We start from the raw sequence: 21,825 nt of genomic DNA, 5'->3' as shown, positions 1-21,825 counted from the left end.
ATTTGTGAAACACTGATGCCTCTGTATGGCAGCTCATGACGAAGATTGAAGATTTTCAAATGCAAATCATAATCCAAGGTCAAAGTTGTTGGCGTAGAGAGACAGGTCTTATCACAAGGTATAAACCTGTTAAATATGAAAGCCCTAGTCCTGCATGTATATGTGACTGTTAAATAGTTATGATCAAGGTTAAAGTTTTTAAAAGGTGGGTCAAACTCTAAGGTCAAAAATAGTTATACCTATTGAAAGCTTTGGCACAATGAATACCCATGCGAGTATCAAAACCTTCGCAGAAATTGTTAAAAAGTTATGGCCAATGTTAAAGTTTGATATTTTTTGTAAAAGTCACACTCCCAAGTTTAAGGTCAATATGTTAATTTTTTAAATCATAAGCAAGGACTTGTCAAAAGAAAAACACGTGTGAAATATGAAACCCATAACCCAAACTCATTCAAAAGTTTAAAGTTTTGAGGACATACACTCTAAATACTACAGCATTTTGAAGACCGAGAGTGATTCAGAAGATGGTCCCGTTTTGCGGCACTGTGGTAAAGGTGGCGTCGCTATCCTTATCAATAAAAATCTACGATTCTCTGTAAGGGAAATTCCTTGTGACGCTACTAACAACATTGTTGGTATTCAAGTAACATTATCCGATACTGTGCCTCTTTTCAGTTTTAGTGTATATATCTACCATCTGATAGTGTACTTGACGACTATTAGGCTAACACTGACATTATGCAAGGTTTATATGATTAATATTGTCAGTGCGGCGAAGTCTTATTTGCTGGTGACTCCAATGCTAGTCTCCTACGCGAGTTCCACGTTAACAATGCAAAATCCGAAATCTTTGTTGAATTTTGTTGAACGATGTGCTCAATGCACTCCTATGATAAACTTCTGCGTTGAGGGAGAGCAATTTACCTTCACACCGATAGAAACAACGATCGATTACATTCTGTTTGACTGGAGGATTGCAAGTAATCTGGATCTCTACTCAGTCTTTAAGGAAGGATCAATTTCAATTACATCTGACCACTTAACGGTTTTTGTATCTTTCAGTCTCAAGGCAAAACTACATTTTCCTGGAAAATTCTCACTGTAAACTCACGGCATGGCATTAGGCCAGTCCTGAAGCCATCACTAACTATAGACAACACACTGAATAGGTGTTGCACAAGATACTTAATGTTCAAATACGTACAAGTGAAAACATTGAAAACTACTATAAATCAATTGTAGGTATCCTAACTACATCTGCAAACTGTTTCTTCCCAAAGTCCCAAATGAATCTATTCACAAAGCCTGGTTGGACTAAAAACGTAAAGGAGCTCCATGCAAAAGAAAGGTCATTGCGTCGCGTATGGGTTTCCGAGGACAGGCCCAGAGGTATGGGTTTTCAATCATACAGTGACTACAAACAAACGCAACTTTCGAAATGCCCAAAACGTAGAGTATGAAGATTATTTAAAATCTGTTTACCGAGATTTGGATGAAGCAGTGGAAATGGGCATACGTCTATTTTGGCGACTTGTAAAACAATGGGGAACACGCTCTTCTAGAATATATCCAGAAATTTGCGACGCCAATGGTAAAACCCACACCGATCCGGACGGCGTAGCAAATTTTTACGAGGAGATTTATCGTTCACTGGAAGACGATCATTTTGACAAACACTTTCAACATGTCATCGAGGGTCATTATACACGCATCAAAACAAGTGCTTCTGAGTCTTCCAATTGAAGATCATATAATTGAGTAACACAAAATGATGTTATTTGTGCAATCTCAGCACTCAAAACGCGCAAAGCCCCAGGCATGGAGGGTGTAACAAATGAACATATCAAATTTGGTAGCGATCTTGTCACAAGATGTCTCTGCAAGCTGTACAATGCGATAATGACGTTAGGATATGTTCCCTCTACATGGAAACAAGGACTGATTGTTCCCATATTCAAAGGCAGTAATAAACCCAAAAATTCTTGCAACAGTTATAGACCTGTCGCTCTTCTGCCTTGTATGTACAAACTTTTCGAGAAAATTCTGTCTAACAGAATATCACGATCCACCTTAGAAACAAATACATTCCCCAATGTACAACAACAAGGTTTCAAAAACAGCTAGGATGTTTAACTGCTTCATTCAATCTCCATGAAACATTGAACCATAATCTTGAACAACGCAGCAATACATATATCAGCTTCTTGGACACATGGACAATTGTGAGCGACATTGTACATGTTGTTGACATTATCTTCCTTTATTTGTATGAACGAAATATATCTAATTTAATGCTCTATTTTGTTCTACCTAAAATCTCTTTATAGAGGAAATAAAAGATGAATGAATGAATAAGTCACAACAACAAATGAATTTTCATCTGAAACTCCCTACTTCCATATTCATATTAAGGTCAATCTTCTCGAGCTCTCAACATACTTGCAAATAGTCAACTACTTTCTTCAAAATCGATCCATTGCTTTGACAATATTCGAAAAATCGCTAAAAAAGATTTCAGTTCTTTTGTCTACTGGGAATTACCATTGTTTTCGACGTTCCATCTCTTATTATTTAGAAACAACATTTAAAGGATGTATACTAAATATAAACAAATTTGACAATTTGAACCCAAAATTTATTTTCGCATGCAGTTTTTCAATTTTAACCTCCAAAGTTGGCAAAACAGCATTTACTCCGATAAAGTAGTGCAAATGGATTCTGGTCTAGAACTTTTTCAGGGCCTGGTCCTGAATAAAAAGGAACAATACTGCCCTAGGGATGAAATTCACAAATAATTAAAATCAAGCAAACCTGTTTTTGACAATCTGGTTGATATTGAAGCCATTTATAGTCAGAGGAAGGATATGGAGATAACGAACAGTATTTAACATCAAAGTCCATAAAACAATATAAAATAGGAGCAGAGAACCCGGACCTCCAGAATATCAAAGGTGGGATCAGGTGCCATGGAGGAGTGAGCATCCTTTGCCAACAGGTCACACTTGCTAAGTGCTCCCTGTCATGATCGGGAAATAACGGATAAAATTTGGATTTTGCATGGTTTTCTCGTAAATAATAATAATTCAGTACAATGAAAAACGAAAGCCTAGGCTTTTCCAACATTCTATAAATCTATACTAGTTTTTCACAAGTTGAAACATTATTGGCCAATATTTAAAAAAAAAAAATGTATGTTTTTACACTCGAGATTTAATTGAAAATAAAATGAAGATGTGTCTACGCAAAAATGGGGGATATTTGTGGTTTAAAAACGGAACACTTGTGCCACATCACATGAGTAATTTAATGTGAATTTTGGTCAACTACTCTTAGTCAAATTTATGATAATCATTCAAAATGTTCAGCCACATCCTAAACAAAACAAATGTTTTTTTTTGTTTTTTTTTTTTTTTTTTTTTTTTTTTTTTTGTTTTTTTTTTAGAAGGGCGAAGGTTCGGCATCACCAATTTGTAACTTTGTAACAATCCCCCGTCTGACGTTATTTAATGGATCAACAGGAATTTGAAAAATATCACACATTGCAGTTTCTAAAAACTGTTAAAAACTTTAAGAAGCCCCTGCTAAAATAAATTTGAAATATAATTCCCATGTTCTAAATTAAGATATATGTTACGTTACCGTGGTTCTTTGTCATTTGAAAATAATGTACATATAAGTAAAAGCAGGGAAATATATATGCTAAGTATACTATATATAAGTTTATAGTATGTAGGAGTCTCTGGTAAAAGTTGATAATAAAATGAAATGCTCCCTGTCATGATCGGGAAATAACGGAAAAAATCCGTCGTCAATTCAGTGTTTAAATAACGGACTAACAATTAGTATGTAAAACGTCAGTCAGCTTTTGATGAATTGTGTTTGCCGACAAGGTCATTGAATAGACCATAGAACTTACGAAATGATGACTTTAAACGAGACTGATGATATTCTTGTTTCATCAACTTGCTTGTCAATAATTTGCATAGTTTTAGAAATTGTTCATTGCTCTTGCGTATCGAATCAACTGAGATATATACACTCCGTATGCAGGTGATGAAGGTATATTGCTGCATATGTACATGTAAGGGAAGTTGACGATAGAAAAGTTAAAGTCGTTAGACTTGGTTGTTTGATTACCATTAACGTCTTTTTTCAAGTAAAATATCCGAGTATGAAACAGATTTGTCAGACTCTGTGGTATCTTTTATCTCAAGCTCACCTGGATATATCGTATCCTTACCTTACCTTATGTTACCTTTTGTTGATTCTGCCCGCAGCTCCTCTTGGTGCTCTATAGGCATCTCTACTTTCTCTTGCTAAAATATAACTGGTCTTTTTCCGGTATGCGGTCCATATTCTTGGGTATAATCATACTTTAGAGGGTGGTGTTCCCAATATTTATCCAGTCTATTTTCAAATTGGTGTACATTTTTTGCTACCACTACATTGTCTGGCAGGCTATTCCACAGTTCCACGACTCTGTTGGTGAAGCTGTATTTTCGAACGTCTCTATTGCATCTGTGTTTCACTAGTTTAAAGCTGTTCCCTCTAGTAATATGCGTTTCACTCATTTGAAATAATGTAGATGTAACTCTTTTATCATAAACTCTACGGATGATTTTAAATGTTTCAATCATGTCTCCTCTCATGATACGCCGGTATTTCAATGTTGGTAATTTAAGAGTCTTTAGTCGTTCTTCATAATTTTGATCTTTGCCTTTATCGACGTAGGAATGGAAATTACTATTCATAATGTCTTAAAAGAATAGTAATTTCCATTTGAAAATAATGTACATATAAGTAAAAGCAGGGAAATATATAGGCTAAGTATATAAGTTTATAGCGAGCGCAGCGAGCGTCGCGAAGCGACGCTCGCGAAGCGAGCTCAATAGACTAACGTGTATGAACAGAGGAAATTCGGATTGAAATCTGTACATACGTCAGCCAAATTTCTCTGTGCAACATTCCCAGAATTCCTGCACTACCCAATGTCCTTTGCGCGAATAAATCAAAAATAGTAAAAAAATTAAAGGAACATTGTTTCTTACCGAAATCTTAACGAAATGATTTTGCCTTACCTTATTCAAAAAAACAACCCCATGCCACAACACCGGCCTTCACCTTGCCCTTCGGAAATGATACAAATGACGTCACCGGAAACTTACGAATTTTTACGAAGTTATGTCGGTTGCTTCCGTGAAACTCGGAAAACATGTTGCGGTGCATAGCAACATGATTGCTAAAACATAGCAACAACTTACTTGAAAAGAACGATTTAATGCAATCTCTTTTCCATAAAACTAGCGTTTGCGTCCTAAGTCAACAGAACTTTCGTCACTTCAACGGTTCGGGTATTTCCGATTTTGTCGGAAACTTCCGAGAAGTTTGGAATCTCGATCCCGATGCTTGGGAAATGATTTGTTTTATTCTTTTTGCTTTCTTTTTCTTCAATGATAGACAGAACATGTGTAGGTTTATGATAGTAAATAAACTGCGCTCGCCCCAACGGTCACACCGTAAAACATATTAGTATGTAGGAGTCTCTGTTATAAGTTGATAATAAAATGAAATTCGAGTTGATAATAAAATGAAATTTTAAATCGGGTTCGGGGTTTGCTCATTTAAAAGTTTGACCAGAGTAAAAGATTTTTAAATATACAAATACGTCTACCAATACTTAAAATAATACTTTGCTGCTATTGAATTGATAATAAATAACTTATGATTAATTTATTATACCTAGTATAAATCCATTTGCATTTGATTTGTCCTATTTATTTTGAATCGAGTATTTATTCTCTTCATATCCTGCCTTTCGTCAATTATACTTCCAGCATGGATTTATGATTTCTTTGGCATTAAAAAGCCCCATTAGGTCATAGATGTAGACATATATGATAAATTAAGAATTTCTTAGTTTAAGGCCTATTTATTTAGTTTAATTATTTTCCTCTCGGCTTACCGGAAAATGACGGATAGTACCGAAGTGAGATACTGAAAACAATATGGCGGGATGAGATGAACCGAATAGAATGGAATAATTTTTGACATGGAGTTTTAAGTATCTTAAGTGTTAAAAATGACATGACATGTTTGTAGTAGTTAATGTTTGATCTTATTTAACCTATTCATCAGAAGCCATGTGTGACCACTGCGCAGAAGTTCTTCAGCTAATAGATAGTTGTAAGTTTGCATCTCTTCATCTGTTCATTGTCTCAATATTTCTTGTTCATGGAAATAAGTTACGTTGACACATAACAGATATCTAGATATTCTTTTTTACGGTTATTCAGTTGATGATGATTTTTTAAATAATTTGGGTATCGGATTTGGCTTATTCAGCTGTTATTTTCTGTTTTTTTAATGTTATACAGACGAAGAACGATGCCTTGGTGGTTTCCATATGAACAAAAGAGAAGTTCTCTCTTTTGTGAGCTATGCCAACACGTGGCCCCAAAGGTGTGTACAACACATTTAGAAAAATTTAGCAATGAAAAATGATTTTTTTTTTTAAAAATCAAAAGCAATAAAATACATATTCAGGCCTGGCACGATTCTCACGATTTAGCTATATAACTTGAATTAGCTATATAGCTTTATACACAGGGGCTTGCTCCTAGAGTGTAATAATTATTTATTTTAAAAAAATCATTTTGGACCCCTTTCTCGCTTTAACCTCTGTTTTCATTATATTTTGCCGTATTTTACTGACTCACCTGACCTCAGATCTATCAAGTAATGATTCTTCTAAGACCCTATGCTTAAATTTTCCCCTTGGAGCCTCTAGAATACACATACACAGACTAAAAATAATCCACTGCGCTTTTTAGGACAGTTGATGTTGACAGAAAGCGAAAGTAACCTTGGCGTTTTTCATTCGAATACAGAATTACTCAATTAGAACACTTTTTTTCTTCAAATTTATAATTAGCAGTTGTTTTAAATAGTGGAAAAACCTCAAGGTTTTCAATTGTGTTTTTGCTTTCTGTCCTTATCAACAAGCAAGGAAGGGGTCCAAAATGGCATTCTACCTTGTGTAGTTTTATTATTAGCGTATTTCTGTCAATATGATTTAAAAAATAAATAATTATTACGCGCCAGGAGCAAGTTGTGACTAGATGTGGCAAGATGCCTGTTTTAGACATTATAGATGACAATCATTACATTGTAACATCTCTGAAAAAAATTTGAAGGAAAAAATATTAACAATAGTTATATTCCAAACCTTTCAGGCAGTGCATGTGCTGTTTCAAGAACTTGAAAAATTTTGAGAAGCTGAACAACATGGTTCAGGTAATATGCAGTGTGGCTATCCGAGTGATCCAAACCATGCCAGAGGACTTTGATAAGGAACAACAGAAGGAGCAAGAAATTAAAAAGGAAGAAAAAAAGGAGAAAATTTTAGAGGCTAAAGATGTAGAATCTACAATACAAGGTAAGCATTTCATTATAATTATGTTCCCCAAACGGAGTTGGGAACATAATGTTTTTTTTTTGTTTTTGGCAAATTAAGACATTACTATAATTTGTGTATTTTATCACAAATAAACAAGTTTTTTCCCTCTGTTTTCTTATTGTATGTGTGGATAATGCTAAAACAGGAGAAAAGGAGATTGCCATGGATACAGATGATGAATCAGAAGATCCAGAGCGATGGAGCATGGAGGAGAAGGAAAAACTGCTCCACTTTGTGACCAAAATCTTTCTCCTAAACTTTCCTTCCTATATGGCATACAAACACATGTACCATTCCTCACTTGAGGTTAGTTTGGGATTATAAAGATGCATGATATATTCTTGTGCTTATAGGCTGAAAGAGGAATAAAGACAGGGGTTCAAAATTCCTCAAGCCCGACGTCCCGGACTAACAAATTCCGGATCCGGACTCGGCATTTAGAATTTGCCAAAGTCCTGGGACTTGGCTATGTTTTTTGTTTATCTTTTTTTTTAAGTTAAAAAAATGATCGTAAAGCTAAAAATAAAGCAAATTCTCAAATGTATTACGTAAAAATATGGGTTTGTGGTCGTTAAAATACCCATAAAACATTACGAACGTTTCGAAGATTCTTGCTTTTACGCAATTCCTCATGTTTCCTCCTATATGACAAACAGCGATTAGTCTATTAGTTTTTTAAATTTCGGTTTTAGCTTTGACTTACAGCACATTCTACCTGCTATTTATTGTAACAGATGGTTTATTCAGTAGTGAGTATTTGTAAAAGTTATTTTAATGTACCAATAATCTATCAGTCTGGTACTTTTGAAATACTCATGTATGACTATATGACAGTTTAGGAAAAATAAAACATATATTAATTCATAAAGTCTTTATTCATTCAATGCAACAAATGAAAATAAATTATAAGTAACATAAATTTAATGATGTATAGGTTAATATGGACTTTCAAATTTCTTCCTTGGACTTGCCTAAAATTTACTCTTTAAGTCCTGGACTTGAACATGACAAAAAAAATTTTGAACCCCTGTAAAGATTGAAAATTTCAGTTCATATACAGGATGGTTCTGGCATTGTGTGTTATCTGTTTACATGTATATATTTAAATATACACTGTGATGATTGCAATTATGATCATATTTAAGAAATTTCATTTTTTTTTTAAAATTCTAATATCCAATTATCTCTTTAATAGGAGCTTTCACAGCAAGAGACAAGTGCTTTGAATAACTATTGTGAAGTGTCGGTATGTTTGATTTACCATTATTCAGTTTATTATTCAGTTTGAACATTCTAAATATCCTCAAGGTAGATTCGATAATCATATAGGGAAAATACATGTAAGAGTTCTGTAACATTTCATTCCTTATGTTTTCTCCATTGGCAGGATCCAGAAGTGCCATTATTTCTTCTCCGAAATGTGTGCTTTTTCTGCGACAGTAATGGAATTGGAGCTTTGAAACAGTGCTTTGAGAAAGCCACACCAGATTCACTGCCGTTCACATTTGCCCACATCCTCATCACACTTATTGCAAATGTATGTACATCGAGGATCTAATGTAAAAAAAATGTGCCTTGATAATCAATGTTTTCTTTTAGCTATAGTACAGTAGCAAATATTGTACAAATAATTGTTTTTTTTCTTTAAAATTGGCATCAGAAATATACAATGTAAATGTATACAATAATGAAGTGGTAATTGATTTTGTTTTTTAAGATACTGTAGTAGATACGTATAAACATGTATTTTGATTTTATATTTTTCAGCTACGACTATGGATGAATATTCCAACAGTGATGCAATATATTGTTCCACTCAGAACAGTTGTAATAAGGTTCGTTTTTTAATGCCAATCATCAGTCTGATACACCTTACATGTCTCATATTATTTTTAAGTCTTTAATGTTGTAATATGTTCATTTTAACTTTGAGGAAAATAAAATGCAAACATTGATGAAGTAACAGTGAGGCTTGATTCAATATTGATTTTAATATACTGACACGCAAAAGAAATGCAACACCCCACTTTAGGGGGAAATAATTATGTAAAGTAAATAATTTTGTATCTAAAAATTATGAATATCTTCAATTTGGTAAACATCGCAGGGGTTCAAAATTTTTTTTGTCATGGTCAAGTCCAGGACTTGAGGAGTAAATTTTAGGCAAGTCCGAGGAAGAAATTTCAGAGTCCATATTTACCTATACATCATTAAATTTATGTAACTTATAATTTATTTTCATTTGTTGCATTGAATGAATAAAGACTATATGTATTAATATATGTTTTATTTTTCCTCCATAAACTGTCATGTAGTCATACATGAGTATTTCAACACAATACCAGACTGATAGATTACTTGTACATTACAATAACTTTTACAAATACTCACTACTGAATAAACCATCTGTTACAATAAATAGAAATTAGAATGTGCTGTAAGTCACAGCTAAAAAAATTTAACAAACTCATTGCCGTTTGTCATATAGGAGGAAACACGTAAAACAAGAGTCTAACCGCAACGGAAAATAAAAAGACGGATTGTATTTTCGAAACGTTCGTAATGTTTTATGGGTATTTTAACGCCCACAAACCCACATTTTTACTTAATACATTTGAGAATTTGCTTTATTTTTAGCTTTACGATCATTTTTTTAACTTATTATAAAAGATAAACAAGAAACATAGCCAAGTCCCAGGACTTTGGCGAATTCTAAATGCCGAGTCCGGATCCGGAATTTGTTAGTCCGGGACGTCGGGCTTGAGGATTTTTGAACCCCTGCATCGGTAATTTAACGGTTGAATGATTTCCAAACCATAACCGGAAGTCAAGTTTTAGTCTGCTTAACAGAAATCAAAAATTGCATGTTTAACAAAATATTTGGCAATTTTATGGAGTCTTAAGGGTTTTTTACTGTTCATCAGATGTAATGCAGCAATATTTAAAAAAATAAACTCTCCTTTCGTTTCCCGTAACGATGCTAAGGCTACTTGAAAATGGCTTATGTACGCATTTCCATTGCTCTGGCTGGAAAATTTCAATGTAAAGGTGATGGAGAATTGCTGATGCGAAATTTCACTACATTACGCCTCAACAGGGTCTTGCGTATCATATGCAGTAAGGACAGTCCTTGTACCGGAAGTCCAAGGGTGGCTACACTGCTGTAAGAGAAAATTTGACCTAATCATCTGAATAACGGGCATTTAAAAATGCCAAAGAATAATTCCTTTGCTCAGATCTCAATATTAATGAACATATTGTATCGTAGAAATTAAGCTGCAATTGTTGTTTAGGGCAGTCTTGCACGTTTTACTTGAATGGCTGAGAGGGGGGTGTTTTAACAGTCATATTTTACTTAGTAAAGTAAACAGATAAACATTTAACATTTTTATCAAATCTCTGATGTTCTGAAAAGTGAGTTTAGCCTTACTTTATTTGCTTTTGATAATCATCAGATAAAAAAACAAACATTTGTAGATTACTACTTGTTGCGTTTCTTTTGCGTGTCAGTATATTAAATCACTACAGAGCTGGGTTCACAAAGTGTAAACGCATTCCTGTACATTTTTATGATGCATTTAAAAAATAGAAAACACAAAGCTAGAGAAAAGTAAAATATAGAGTTACATGTACCATAACTCAAAAATATGTATACACATGTATTGTAAATGATTTGTCTATTTTCTGAGAAAGTTTTTAAAGTTTTTGACACAAATAACAACTCAGGCATTTTACAGATATATGTGTAAGTTGTCCGATAAAGATCTGCGAATGGCAGGAAACAGAAACATGACAGAGTTAATGTGGGCTGCCGTCAAGGAACCACTGGAGACTCACTTTCAGTTTGACAAGGAGGGGTTAGATCTTGCCTTCAAGTACTTCACCTGCTCCACTCTCACCATAAGACTGGCTGGAATCGCTCAAATCAATGTAAGCAGGGGTCTTGTTGTGTAAAAAGGACATCTTGTTTTGTTTAAAAAATTATGTCTTTGTTTTTCACATCCTTTCTTAGCCTTAAAAAAAAGACTTTGGGTGTTTTGGAAATTATTAATATATTTCTTTAGTGATCTTGAGAGATTTTAAGTTTTTAGCTCCTATGAACTACAACCTGTCAGAAAGTAAAACATTGTATGCTTGTGTTTGTGTATTTACTGATGATTTTATTTTTCAATAGAACCAAATCAACCTTTACAATGAAAGTTGTAACAATGAAACACTAATGGACACTGAAAGGTTTGCTTTTGTCCTTTCTGTTTAAAAACTTAAGAAATAATTAAAGTTGTAATTAAACAAGTTATATTTCATCTGAAGCACAATTAACAATGGTGTATTGTAATCTAAGTGAACTGAAGTAAAAAAAAAATAATATAGAAAGAAAAACTTGTTATCAGTATTAAAATAAGACGTGTGATCTTCATTATAGCTATGTAGAGAGAGTTGGATACCAGTTATCACAATGGCTCCTGGACAACAAAATAATTGAACACATATTTGGACCTAATCTTCATATTGAGGTACTGGGTTATTACAGTTTTTAATGCAATTATAAAAATTACACTTGATACCCTGATAAAAGTGATGTTTTCAGTTCTCAAGTGCAGCTGTTAAGCATTTCAATTTGAATGGGATGAGGAAAACATATTACTGTGAAATCACAAATTTTTTGGGGGGTTTCATTTTCGTTGTTTTTTCGAGGTAAGAAGAGACCCACAAATTCACAACCACCATGAAATGTAAAATATAACACACTTCTATTCCACGATACTTCACCCAGGAAATCAAATCCCAACGAACCGAAAATTTTTCTTCAAACCATGAAAATTTGACCCCATGAAAATATGTGATTTTACAGTATTTTAAAGTTGGCTTAATATTAAGTGTTAGAACTATTTTTTGCTGTGATGCTGCATTCAACTGTAAATTGAATAAGAAACTGGGGTACTTTAAACATTGATATCTAAAATATTATTTATATGGATCTGATGAAGTGAGTTGGAAGACATCACTTCCTTGATTTTTCGGAAAAGTTTTTTCCACCAGGACAATCGAATTGGAGATTACAATTAGACTGTTTATGTTTCTTTTGTAGCTTATAAAACAAAGCCAGTTGATTCTGAATTTGTTAGCTGTGGAAGGAAAGATTACCAATGATCATATTGACTGTATATGGGCATCAAGTCAGGTAAGCCAATTTAATAACATGATCATTATACTATGTAATTGACTGCATCTTTTATAGAAGTACTGAATAAAGGAAAGAAAGAAGTAAGAAAAATGATGAAAAAGCGTAAGGGGATAGGGAGATTGAATACGTTATACATGTACTTGAAAATAGCATGTTTTTTTTCTATTAGTTGAAGCACTGCAGTAAACAAGTGTATGATATCCTGATACCTTTGATAAAAAACTTGGAACTCCAGCCTGTGCAACACCTGTTAAAGCTAGTGTCAGTGCTGGAACCCACAGCTCATAATGAATCGGTTAGTGTCAATAGTATTATCAGCCGGAGACTAAATACTTAATGCTTGTATTTCACTAAATATATCAAAACCTATTACTGTAATTGTATTATTCATGTATTTAGAGTGTACAATGTTTGGCAGAAATATAACTTTGAACAAATTAGTATAGATATGATTTAGCACAATTTTTAATGTTTTTTTTTATGCTTATATGTGCAAAACATTTAGCTTTGTACTTGAATTAGCAGAAGTTTCTTTCCATCAAAAGGGCTAAAAAGTTTTCAGTATTATATTAATTCATTAATGCAGTTCGAGACTTTTTTAATTTTTAAATTGAGAATAATAAATATTTCTAATAAAACTTCTTGTGAGAAAGTAGTGATGATATTAATTTGGTGTTTTTGACTGATTGGTCTGCTGTATGTATTTAGACCCTCTACCTGGCGTCAGCCCTGGTGAAGTGTGTCTGGAACACCTGTGCTATCAGTCAGTCCGCCCACCACCACGGCCCCCTCCCAGCCACCCTGGCTTCACTTCAGCAAGAGGAGGATGAACTTCATCATGGTACTATTAAACCCTGAGATAATGATTGATTAATCCATGTGTTCAAGAAATTTTAGTATTTTTCTTTCAAATTTTCACATACATAGTATTGCGTAGAAGGTACATGACTGTGAATTGCATTTACTACATATATTCACATGTATCTGTAACTCCCTCCTGATATTTGAAACAAGATATATCTGTTTCCAATAGAATTATTTCAGTGTACTCTATTAATAGGGAAGGTAGGAAAACATGAGATGAGTAGTAGTGACAGCATACAGGTGTCAGATGATGAAGGCCATTTACAGGTGGGTTGTGTTTTCTAAGTACATTTATTTCAATTTATTGTAACCATATATATTTTCATGAAATAAGTACAATTCTTGAAGTAATTGTTTTTAATTGAACATTTGATGAAATCAAAATCTAAAAACTCTTAGTTACATTAAAATTACATCTGTATGTTTTTCAGAATTGATTTTTTTGAAAATAAAGTCTGTTGTCTTTCAGCTGGTTGATGTTCAGGTCCGATCCCCAAAAAAGGTCCAGAAATTAATCATCCGACATGGACGGATACACAAACATCACCATGGACACTGTTGTCATGGTGACCATGAAGATGATTCTGATGAGGAATGTCATGTCCACAGTGATGGAAGTGAGGCTGATTCAGAATGTGAAAGGTATGTATAAGTATTTCTCCTCCCCCTTCCCTCTAAATGATTTTTTGAATAACATCAGGCACAAGGGCTGTAAAATTTAGTTAAGCTCACTTGATTTCTTCTATTGATTCGTTTGGTAAGTAAAAGTAAGTTTTATGGCCCCAAAGCCTGGTGTGAATTTTGTTTAAGACTAGATACTTTTTTATGAATGCTTATAAAACTAATGAAGAAAATTTTTGCATTAAATTTTCTAATTAGACATGTTCCTCATCCAAGAAGGGTCCCCCGAGTGGCTCATGACACAGACGGGAGTGAAAGTGAAGTGGATGAGGAATCCAGCGAGGAAGAGGAAGAACTGGAAGAGGGAGAAATATTACAAAATCGGCTCAATCAGCAAAGGATGATGGGAGTTCAAAGACAGGGAAGATTTGTAAAAGGTCAGCCTCGCTTTCATCCTCAGAGGACTCAAGCTTCCTCCGAGGAAGAGGAGGAGGAAGATGATTCTGAGTATATAGACTCAGAGGAAGAAGAACATCTAAAAGAGGCCAGAATTGTCCAGATGAAGCACATGCACCAGCAGCAAGGGCAGGAAAGTGAGGAAAGCTCAGAGTTTGAAGAAGCATTGCATGATGGGAAAATGAGTCATCAGATGGCCCAGAAGATTTTGCAGAAGCATCATTTACAGGAGCAGCGCAGACAGATAGAGCTTCAACACAGTCAGCAAAGGCAGCGCCGTAGAAGAATGGCAGGGGATTTGAAAGGTGGTCCAGTTAAAAAAGAAGGGAAAGAAGGAGGGGGACAAGGGGAGAATGAGGAGGTACTGAAGCCTACAGTGGGAGGAGCAGCTGATAAAAGTGGGGAGCAGTTGACAATAGGGGAAGCTAGTACAAAACAGGTGGGTGATTTTGTTACTAATTTTGATAGTGGGAAGATAGTCTTGTTTGTGTTCGAGCAGTCACTTTTTATTTTGCATCATGATGCATGTATTTAAGAATGCTTTGATTTAAAAAAAAATATATAGGTGATTTGGCAAGACTGACATAGCTTCCACTAATTTTGATTATAAAGAATTGGTCCATCTGATATACTATAAAAAATTACTTTTTTAATGAAATTCAATTTTTGCAGAAGACAGAAGAGACTGAATATGAACCCCTGACTGCTACTATGGAGCAGGGACTTAACAAGGACCAGGAAACTGAAATATTTGATTGTACCCAGTTTATACAATCAGCTCAAAAGAAAAAGAGACGGACTGTAGATGGGTGAGAAATATGTACATTTACTTTACACTGAACTGACCAGTATCAATGGTCTTAGTCACAGACTTTTACAAAGGGAATGAAGGATGCAATAAAATGATTTTACTATACAATAGCAGAAAAAATGAACCATTAGGCTATCTAAATTTAATTCTTTGGTTCTCAGGCCAAATTTCTCCAAAACAGATGCGGGAGGGCGGCATTTTATTTTTCATTTTATTGGCAATAAAGTAGATGAGGGAGGAATTTTTTAAATTTTAATTTCAGAATTTTCTTTAACATAAAGATAATTTTTTTAATCACAGATATACTTTCCATTTCTGGTCAAAATTTCTGCTTTATCCATTGCTTAACAGCGTGTAAACATCGTAGGTAATGTCCTCGAATGTATTTTCAAACGAAGTAGCCAAAATCTCATTGTAAATGGCTACCGGAAGTGATATTTGAATACTAAACTACAAAACAAATGAGGTCGGAATTTTTTTTCCGGATTGGTCTCCGCAATACCAACTTTTTATTTTATCAAAAATACAATAAAATCGGCAATGCGGCTACCTCAAAACGGATGCGCGCGGGCCTGAGAACCAAGATTTCAATTTTATATGGCCTTATGTTCCAATTATAAAAATAATGTCTTGAGTATTTTTGTTCTTTTTTACAGTGAGGAAGTTGATGATATAATGTCTCCTGACGATGGTGAAGGTAGTTGCCATAGCTCTCGAATGAGCACCAAGTCGGAGAAAAACATGGCAGACTTTGAAGGAGAGGATTTTATCAGTGATGAGGAACTGGCACGAATTAATGGACCATATAATCAACATCAAATGCAGCATCTAGCCTCCATGTTCCAGACTCACCTACCACATGGCAAAGGTCAGTTAGAGATTTTTTAGGGGTCTGTTTTTATGCTGTTGATGTTTGAAAGGTACTGTCACGAGGACCATAAAACTTTTAAGAGCTCTCTTTAGATCTCAGTCTTACTTTTCTCAAAGGAAGTTAATTAGTCGAAAAGTGAGACTGAGATCAAAAGTGGGCTCATCTAAATGAAAAGCCAGGAGGCTTTGGTAAAAAAGTACCAGATATGTTATTGAAGAAAAAAAAATTATGGAATTTTTTTTTTTGAGACGTCGTAATTTTTCTATGAGGCGCCGTTTTGGTATTTACTGGCAAAAAGTGATATCACTTATTCGAAAAGGTGATATCACCTATTCAAATTGGTGATATCACATATTCATTTTCAATATGTGATATTTACTATTTGAAAAGGTGATATCACTTATTCGAATAGGTGATATCACCTATTGGAATTGGTGATATTACCTATTGGAAAGGAATAGGTGATATCACCTATTTGAATTAGTGATATCACTTATTCGAATAAGTGATATCACCTATTTGAATAGGTGATATCACCAATTCAAATCAAATAAGTGATATCACCTATTTGAATAGGATATCACTTATTCGAATAGGTGATATCACTTTTTGGCAGTAAATACCAAAAAGGCGCCCCATATTTTTCATTTTCAATACAAGGCCACTGGTTGTAATAGCCTAGTGGTGGGGCATTCTCTTCAAGAAGCACCAGATCAAAAGACATAAAAATAGAAAGTGTCTTGTCTTTACTTTAATACATTATCCATTTTTTATGTGTAAAACATTGCTTTTTTCATCAGATGTACTGCATCACCGTACTCCTGCAAAAGAAACCAGCCTGAAGAGCTGTTCTGAATTCTCCATTGATAATGTTTGTAAGAAAGGCAACACACTTCTATGGGACCTAGTACAGGAGGATACCTGTGTAAGTGTCCATTTTTGTGAGCATTTTCAATTACTCAATGCCTGATTTTCAGAACCCGAAGATTGGACTACCTTAAACGTGGTGCCAGTATGTTTATGCATGCAATTTTTGCAAAGGAATGCAAATATGAACTTAGTATCTAAGATCTTACATATATACCCTTTAGTGTACATGTTCTTTGTAGCAGTGAAATGATTTTATATTTTCATATCTTTTATTCAACAAAATTATTTTATGTTTGACTTTGATTATGTATGTCTATTTTTGAAAATATTTATTTGGTGGAATATTTTTCTTTTTTGACAGAATTTACTGCCAGAGGGTCTGGCTAATGAAGCAGAAAAGGCCCTGTGTACCTTAGTGTGTTATTCCACAGATCGCAGAATTCGAAGGAAGTTCATAGAAGCTTGTATAGAAAACTTAGCTCATAACAGGTACTGTATAAATACATATATCTCTTAATTTCTTACGAGATACATATATTTCATTTAGGCTTAAAGCAGGCTATTGCATTGTAGATAATTTGTTAGAAACTGAACTGAACCAATTGCATAAAAAATTCCATTTTATTAAGAAATTTAATCAGTGTCTGTAAATTATGGTACATTTTCATGGTGCTACTGCAAATTAAAACTGCTTTGAAGGTACATGTATATTACAGATTTCAGATGTTGTTGTAGTCAAAACTTTCAGAGAAGATGTTACAATTTTACTAGCATACACTAGACATTTCAGTATGTTGTGTTTGTTTATTAGGTCGGTTGTTGTGTCACTGAGACTTTTGCCAAAGGTGTTCAGCTCTTTCCAGCAGTTCAGGGGCGGGGCAGATACTCATCATGTTACTCTGTAAGTACTTCTGTGTGTTATATAGTCATTTTGTGTAATGTTTTTTATGAAGAATTAAAATTGAAGTGTAAGTTTATAACCATTTATGTAGAAGTAGAGTAAAATTCATTTATAGAAAACTTGGTTTTGATGAAATCTTGGTAGCTCTGTTCCTTTTATGGATAAGAAATTTTGTTATATGGTAGTAAAATTAAAGGTTCAATTGACTTCATTACAGTATATATTGGAGTTTTACTTTATGTATATTTGTACACACTCTAAGAAAAAAAATTGAAGCAAAAATGAGATTTTTTTTACCTATTTTTACCACTTTTCATTTCTTGTAGATGGGCAGAGAAAGATCTGAACATGATGTCACACTTCTTCATTAATCTAGTCCACTACACAGAAAAGGTCCAAGCTGGGGAGAAAAACCCAATGTTAGTACAATACTTAGGCTGTCTTAGTCTTAATGATATGAAATGCATACATGTTAACCTATTGTGATGAAAAAGAGGGAGATTCAGACTTCAAAAGCGGTAGCATTGCGCGCGTGTTGTTTAACACTTGGATTATCGATATTGTTCATGTAATATACATGTATATTATAAGCCTTGAATGAAATCAGGTACCTACACTAATTAATCTTAAATATCAACAGCAAAGAAGAAGACAGAAACACCTTAAGTTTGACATAAATTGTACAAATTCAAATATTTTTCATGCTCATCATTTTGCTTGGATTGGCTGCTTTACTTAGCCTTTTGAAGAGTGATCTTTGCTGAAATAGCCTAGAAGCAATAATTCTGAATGTTCATTCAGTTTTTAAACAAAACAAATGATGGCATGGTTTAATCTAGATCTAACACAAGTTCGTATCTTTCGTTATACAAATCAGATTTCCCGCGATGATCGAAAACGAAAGTAGAGATGTGCCACATGGCTTGGTCAATCGAGTGATTTCTATTGACTTTATTGATAAAGTTGTGAGCTTCTGTGCTTTTAAAGACGATGTCAAATGTTTTCATCTAATTCTTAAAAGCTGTATCTCCTTTTTCATGGCAGGGATGTTGATTAATTTATCGTAACCAATGTAATCACTGGTAGTCTTATGTTGTTGTCGTTGTCAAATCCGTGCTTGAAATCTATGTACAAAAAAAGCGTTTGTATGATTCCGAGTCAAATCACGCGATATCTAGCGAGATTTTATGAGAGTGGCTTCAAAAATGGATACCCAAGCGAACCAAAAATACTTTAGACGCAGCTTTTGTAGAAAAGCGGTAGATTTCTGAATTAAATCGGTAGGCGGGAGATGGAGTGAAAAAGCGGTAGACTCCCGCCTAAATCGGGAGAGTTAACATGTATGTGAAATGTATTAGCTTTCAATTGATGCATACACACAGCATGTATATTACAAAGTTGTAAATAGTTTTATTTTGTGCATCATTGTGTATTTTAGTATTTTCATTTTCACGCTGTCATTCCTATCTTAGGTACAGTCACAAGGAGGAAATTCAAGTGAGGCTACTGTTTTTAACCTGTGTCTTTTCTTCAGTTGTGTCCCCTGATGGATTTCGTAAGTTTCATATTATCTGACCATGTGAATGAATTGGTGAAATTGAGTTATAACTAATGTAAAAATAAAGGCATCTGAAGCTGATTGACAATGAGCTGTACTGTTGTAGGGCTGAACTTAGAACAGGTGGACACTCTATGGCGGTGTGTGGCCCTGGATGAGGAATGTTCTGATGACTGCCTCAACTGGTTCCTCAATCAGGCCAAGAGCAAGGACCATCATGCACTCTGTCTAGAAACATTTAAACATATATTCTTGGAAAAGGTAGGAAAATGATCTCTTCAGAATGTGCAAAGTTTGATATTATTTGTATTTATGACTATGTTACAAAGAGTTATTAATTTTTTGTTTATTTACTTGTAGATGCCTCAGCTAAAGGCAGAAACAATGAGTATGGTAGGTCTAAACTTGTTCCAGCAGCTGTCACACCTGACACGAATGGCAAACTCCTCCTTTGATGAGCAACTGTCTGAAAATCAGGTAAACATCCATTTTTCTTGACATACATGTACTTCTTAAAGTTTGTGAAATACACGTTGGAACATGTGTACTTAGAAGAAGAAAGATGGAGCTTGAAATATGGCAAGATATCAAAAAATATCTTTAACATTTCTTTTTTTTTTATCTCTTTTTCAATAATTTTGTACACTGCTGGTGCTATTCTGTAGGTGTGTGGTATGGACCAGCTGTGGAGTATTGCCTTGAGGGCCAATAACACGGATGTTAGTATGACAGCCATTCAGATCCTTAACAATTATTACATCAACTACGGTAATGGACACCTGGAAAAGGAGGCTGAATTCATACAGCGATGTATGGATAATCTGACTAGTGCTCTTACTGATATAGAATCTGTAAGTATTATATTCGTATGCATTTATCATTGTTCCTTCGTTGATGAATTGAGATTGTTTTGCCTGGATTTTGCCGAGGTATCTTTTAAAGCAAACAAATTTATATGTAACTATTGTATGCAAAACATACTGTTCCTCAAATTTTGCATATTGTTTTCTCTTGACATAACTTCATGGACTGCATTACAACATCATTCCATTATCTGTATTTTAGAATCCAGAGACCCATTTACTGGTAATCCAAAGAGGCCTGGTTCTCCTGAAAAACCACTTGGAGGCCTTCAGGAAGCGGTATGCCTACCACTTAAGGAATTGGCAGATTGAGGGGAAGGGGATAAGAAGTCATCAGAGGAACATACAGGAGAAACAGTCCAGTCCTCTACGCCTTGTGTTACAGCCAGCAGGGATGGCGGACAAGGTATGTTAAGGCGTGATGTCAAGAGGTAGACAAGCAATACATAACATGTACACGGGGATGTGAAGGAATATTTATTGAAAACATGGAAATAATTACCAAGTGGAACAATTTCACAATTGACAAATGACACAGTCATAAGTATTTTTGAAAGATTAAAAAAAGGAATTTGCTGTTTCTGAAGTGTGTTTATTATTAAGAATTTATGCTTCTAACAGACTCAGCTTGAGATGGTGTCTACAGACTTAGTGGCTGAGTTGAGAGCAGAAGTAGCTCGCTGGTGGGACGGACTCCATAAACAGCAGATGGCCCGACACCAGGCCGAGAGTGGTAGTCATGGAAACGCCATGTTGTCTCCTATCCTGGGAGCCATGTTAGGGGATGGACCAATCAGAATGATAACACTGGGACAAGAGCTGACCGTGGACATGGATGAAAAGTCGTTAGGAGAGTTACAGTTCAAAGACAACCAGGTAGATGCCTTATTTTATATACTGAATACAGTTTGAATGAGAAATAACCTAAAAATTAAAATGCATAAATCAAACTTAAGGTAAAGGAAAAAAACACTAATACTTGTTTTTTATTGCACTTCAGTTGGTGTTTGTGTCGGTGGGAGCCAGTCGACCCCCCAGGAAGACGGACGGCAGTTTGTCGTCCTCCAGCCTTCCCTGTCCAGTTCCTGAGAGACTGCCCGTCATGTTACTGATCACTGAACCACACTTCAACAAGCTCTTCCTTCTGCTGGAGCAACTTGGCAAGCTACAGTTCACAATTCCCACTATGGTGAGGAAAAACTTTATGTTATAAATATGCAGTTACTGTAAACACTTACTTAATATGCAGTTACTGTAAACACTTATTATCGTGGGGATTTGATTTTGTAGTTATAGTTTAAGTGTGGCATTGTCTTGATTACAATTTTTAATCTTCATGGAGGACATGAATTTGTGGGTGTCCTCATAC

The 21,825-nt window shown here is 34.6% G+C and overlaps 1 protein-coding gene across 3 annotated transcripts in view; it reads left to right on the top strand.

Moving 5' to 3' along the window:
• The first annotated feature begins 5,982 nt into the window (after nt 1-5,982).
• Nucleotides 5,983-21,825, top strand: part of LOC134234945 (ubiquitin carboxyl-terminal hydrolase 34-like) — a 46,247-nt gene continuing 30,404 nt past the window's right edge. For 2 of the 3 annotated variants that reach the window (XM_062717022.1, XM_062717021.1), the window contains exons 1-29: nt 5,983-6,183; nt 6,375-6,459; nt 7,233-7,435; nt 7,602-7,762; nt 8,652-8,702; nt 8,844-8,993; nt 9,224-9,291; nt 11,194-11,386; nt 11,631-11,689; nt 11,880-11,970; nt 12,546-12,638; nt 12,811-12,936; nt 13,350-13,482; nt 13,702-13,772; nt 13,975-14,147; nt 14,385-15,021; nt 15,255-15,391; nt 16,050-16,261; nt 17,065-17,189; nt 17,496-17,623; nt 17,946-18,035; nt 18,362-18,454; nt 19,508-19,590; nt 19,700-19,854; nt 19,954-20,070; nt 20,259-20,444; nt 20,659-20,862; nt 21,078-21,332; nt 21,457-21,645. In XM_062717022.1, the coding sequence (XP_062573006.1) occupies nt 6,141-6,183; nt 6,375-6,459; nt 7,233-7,435; nt 7,602-7,762; nt 8,652-8,702; nt 8,844-8,993; nt 9,224-9,291; nt 11,194-11,386; nt 11,631-11,689; nt 11,880-11,970; nt 12,546-12,638; nt 12,811-12,936; nt 13,350-13,482; nt 13,702-13,772; nt 13,975-14,147; nt 14,385-15,021; nt 15,255-15,391; nt 16,050-16,261; nt 17,065-17,189; nt 17,496-17,623; nt 17,946-18,035; nt 18,362-18,454; nt 19,508-19,590; nt 19,700-19,854; nt 19,954-20,070; nt 20,259-20,444; nt 20,659-20,862; nt 21,078-21,332; nt 21,457-21,645 (4,311 nt within the window). In that variant the 5' untranslated portion in view covers nt 5,983-6,140. The remainder of the gene's footprint in view (nt 6,184-6,374; nt 6,460-7,232; nt 7,436-7,601; nt 7,763-8,651; nt 8,703-8,843; nt 8,994-9,223; nt 9,292-11,193; nt 11,387-11,630; nt 11,690-11,879; nt 11,971-12,545; nt 12,639-12,810; nt 12,937-13,349; nt 13,483-13,701; nt 13,773-13,974; nt 14,148-14,384; nt 15,022-15,254; nt 15,392-16,049; nt 16,262-17,064; nt 17,190-17,495; nt 17,624-17,945; nt 18,036-18,361; nt 18,455-19,507; nt 19,591-19,699; nt 19,855-19,953; nt 20,071-20,258; nt 20,445-20,658; nt 20,863-21,077; nt 21,333-21,456; nt 21,646-21,825) is intronic. The other variant, XM_062717023.1, reaches the window with a different exon arrangement.

The sequence above is a fragment of the Saccostrea cucullata genome, unplaced genomic scaffold (genome assembly GCF_032062105.1).
Source record: "Saccostrea cucullata isolate Sc308-1 unplaced genomic scaffold, CSIRO_AGI_Scuc_v1 ctg617, whole genome shotgun sequence".
Taxonomy (NCBI): domain Eukaryota; kingdom Metazoa; phylum Mollusca; class Bivalvia; order Ostreida; family Ostreidae; genus Saccostrea; species Saccostrea cuccullata.
This window is presented reverse-complemented; position numbering and strand designations above follow the sequence as displayed.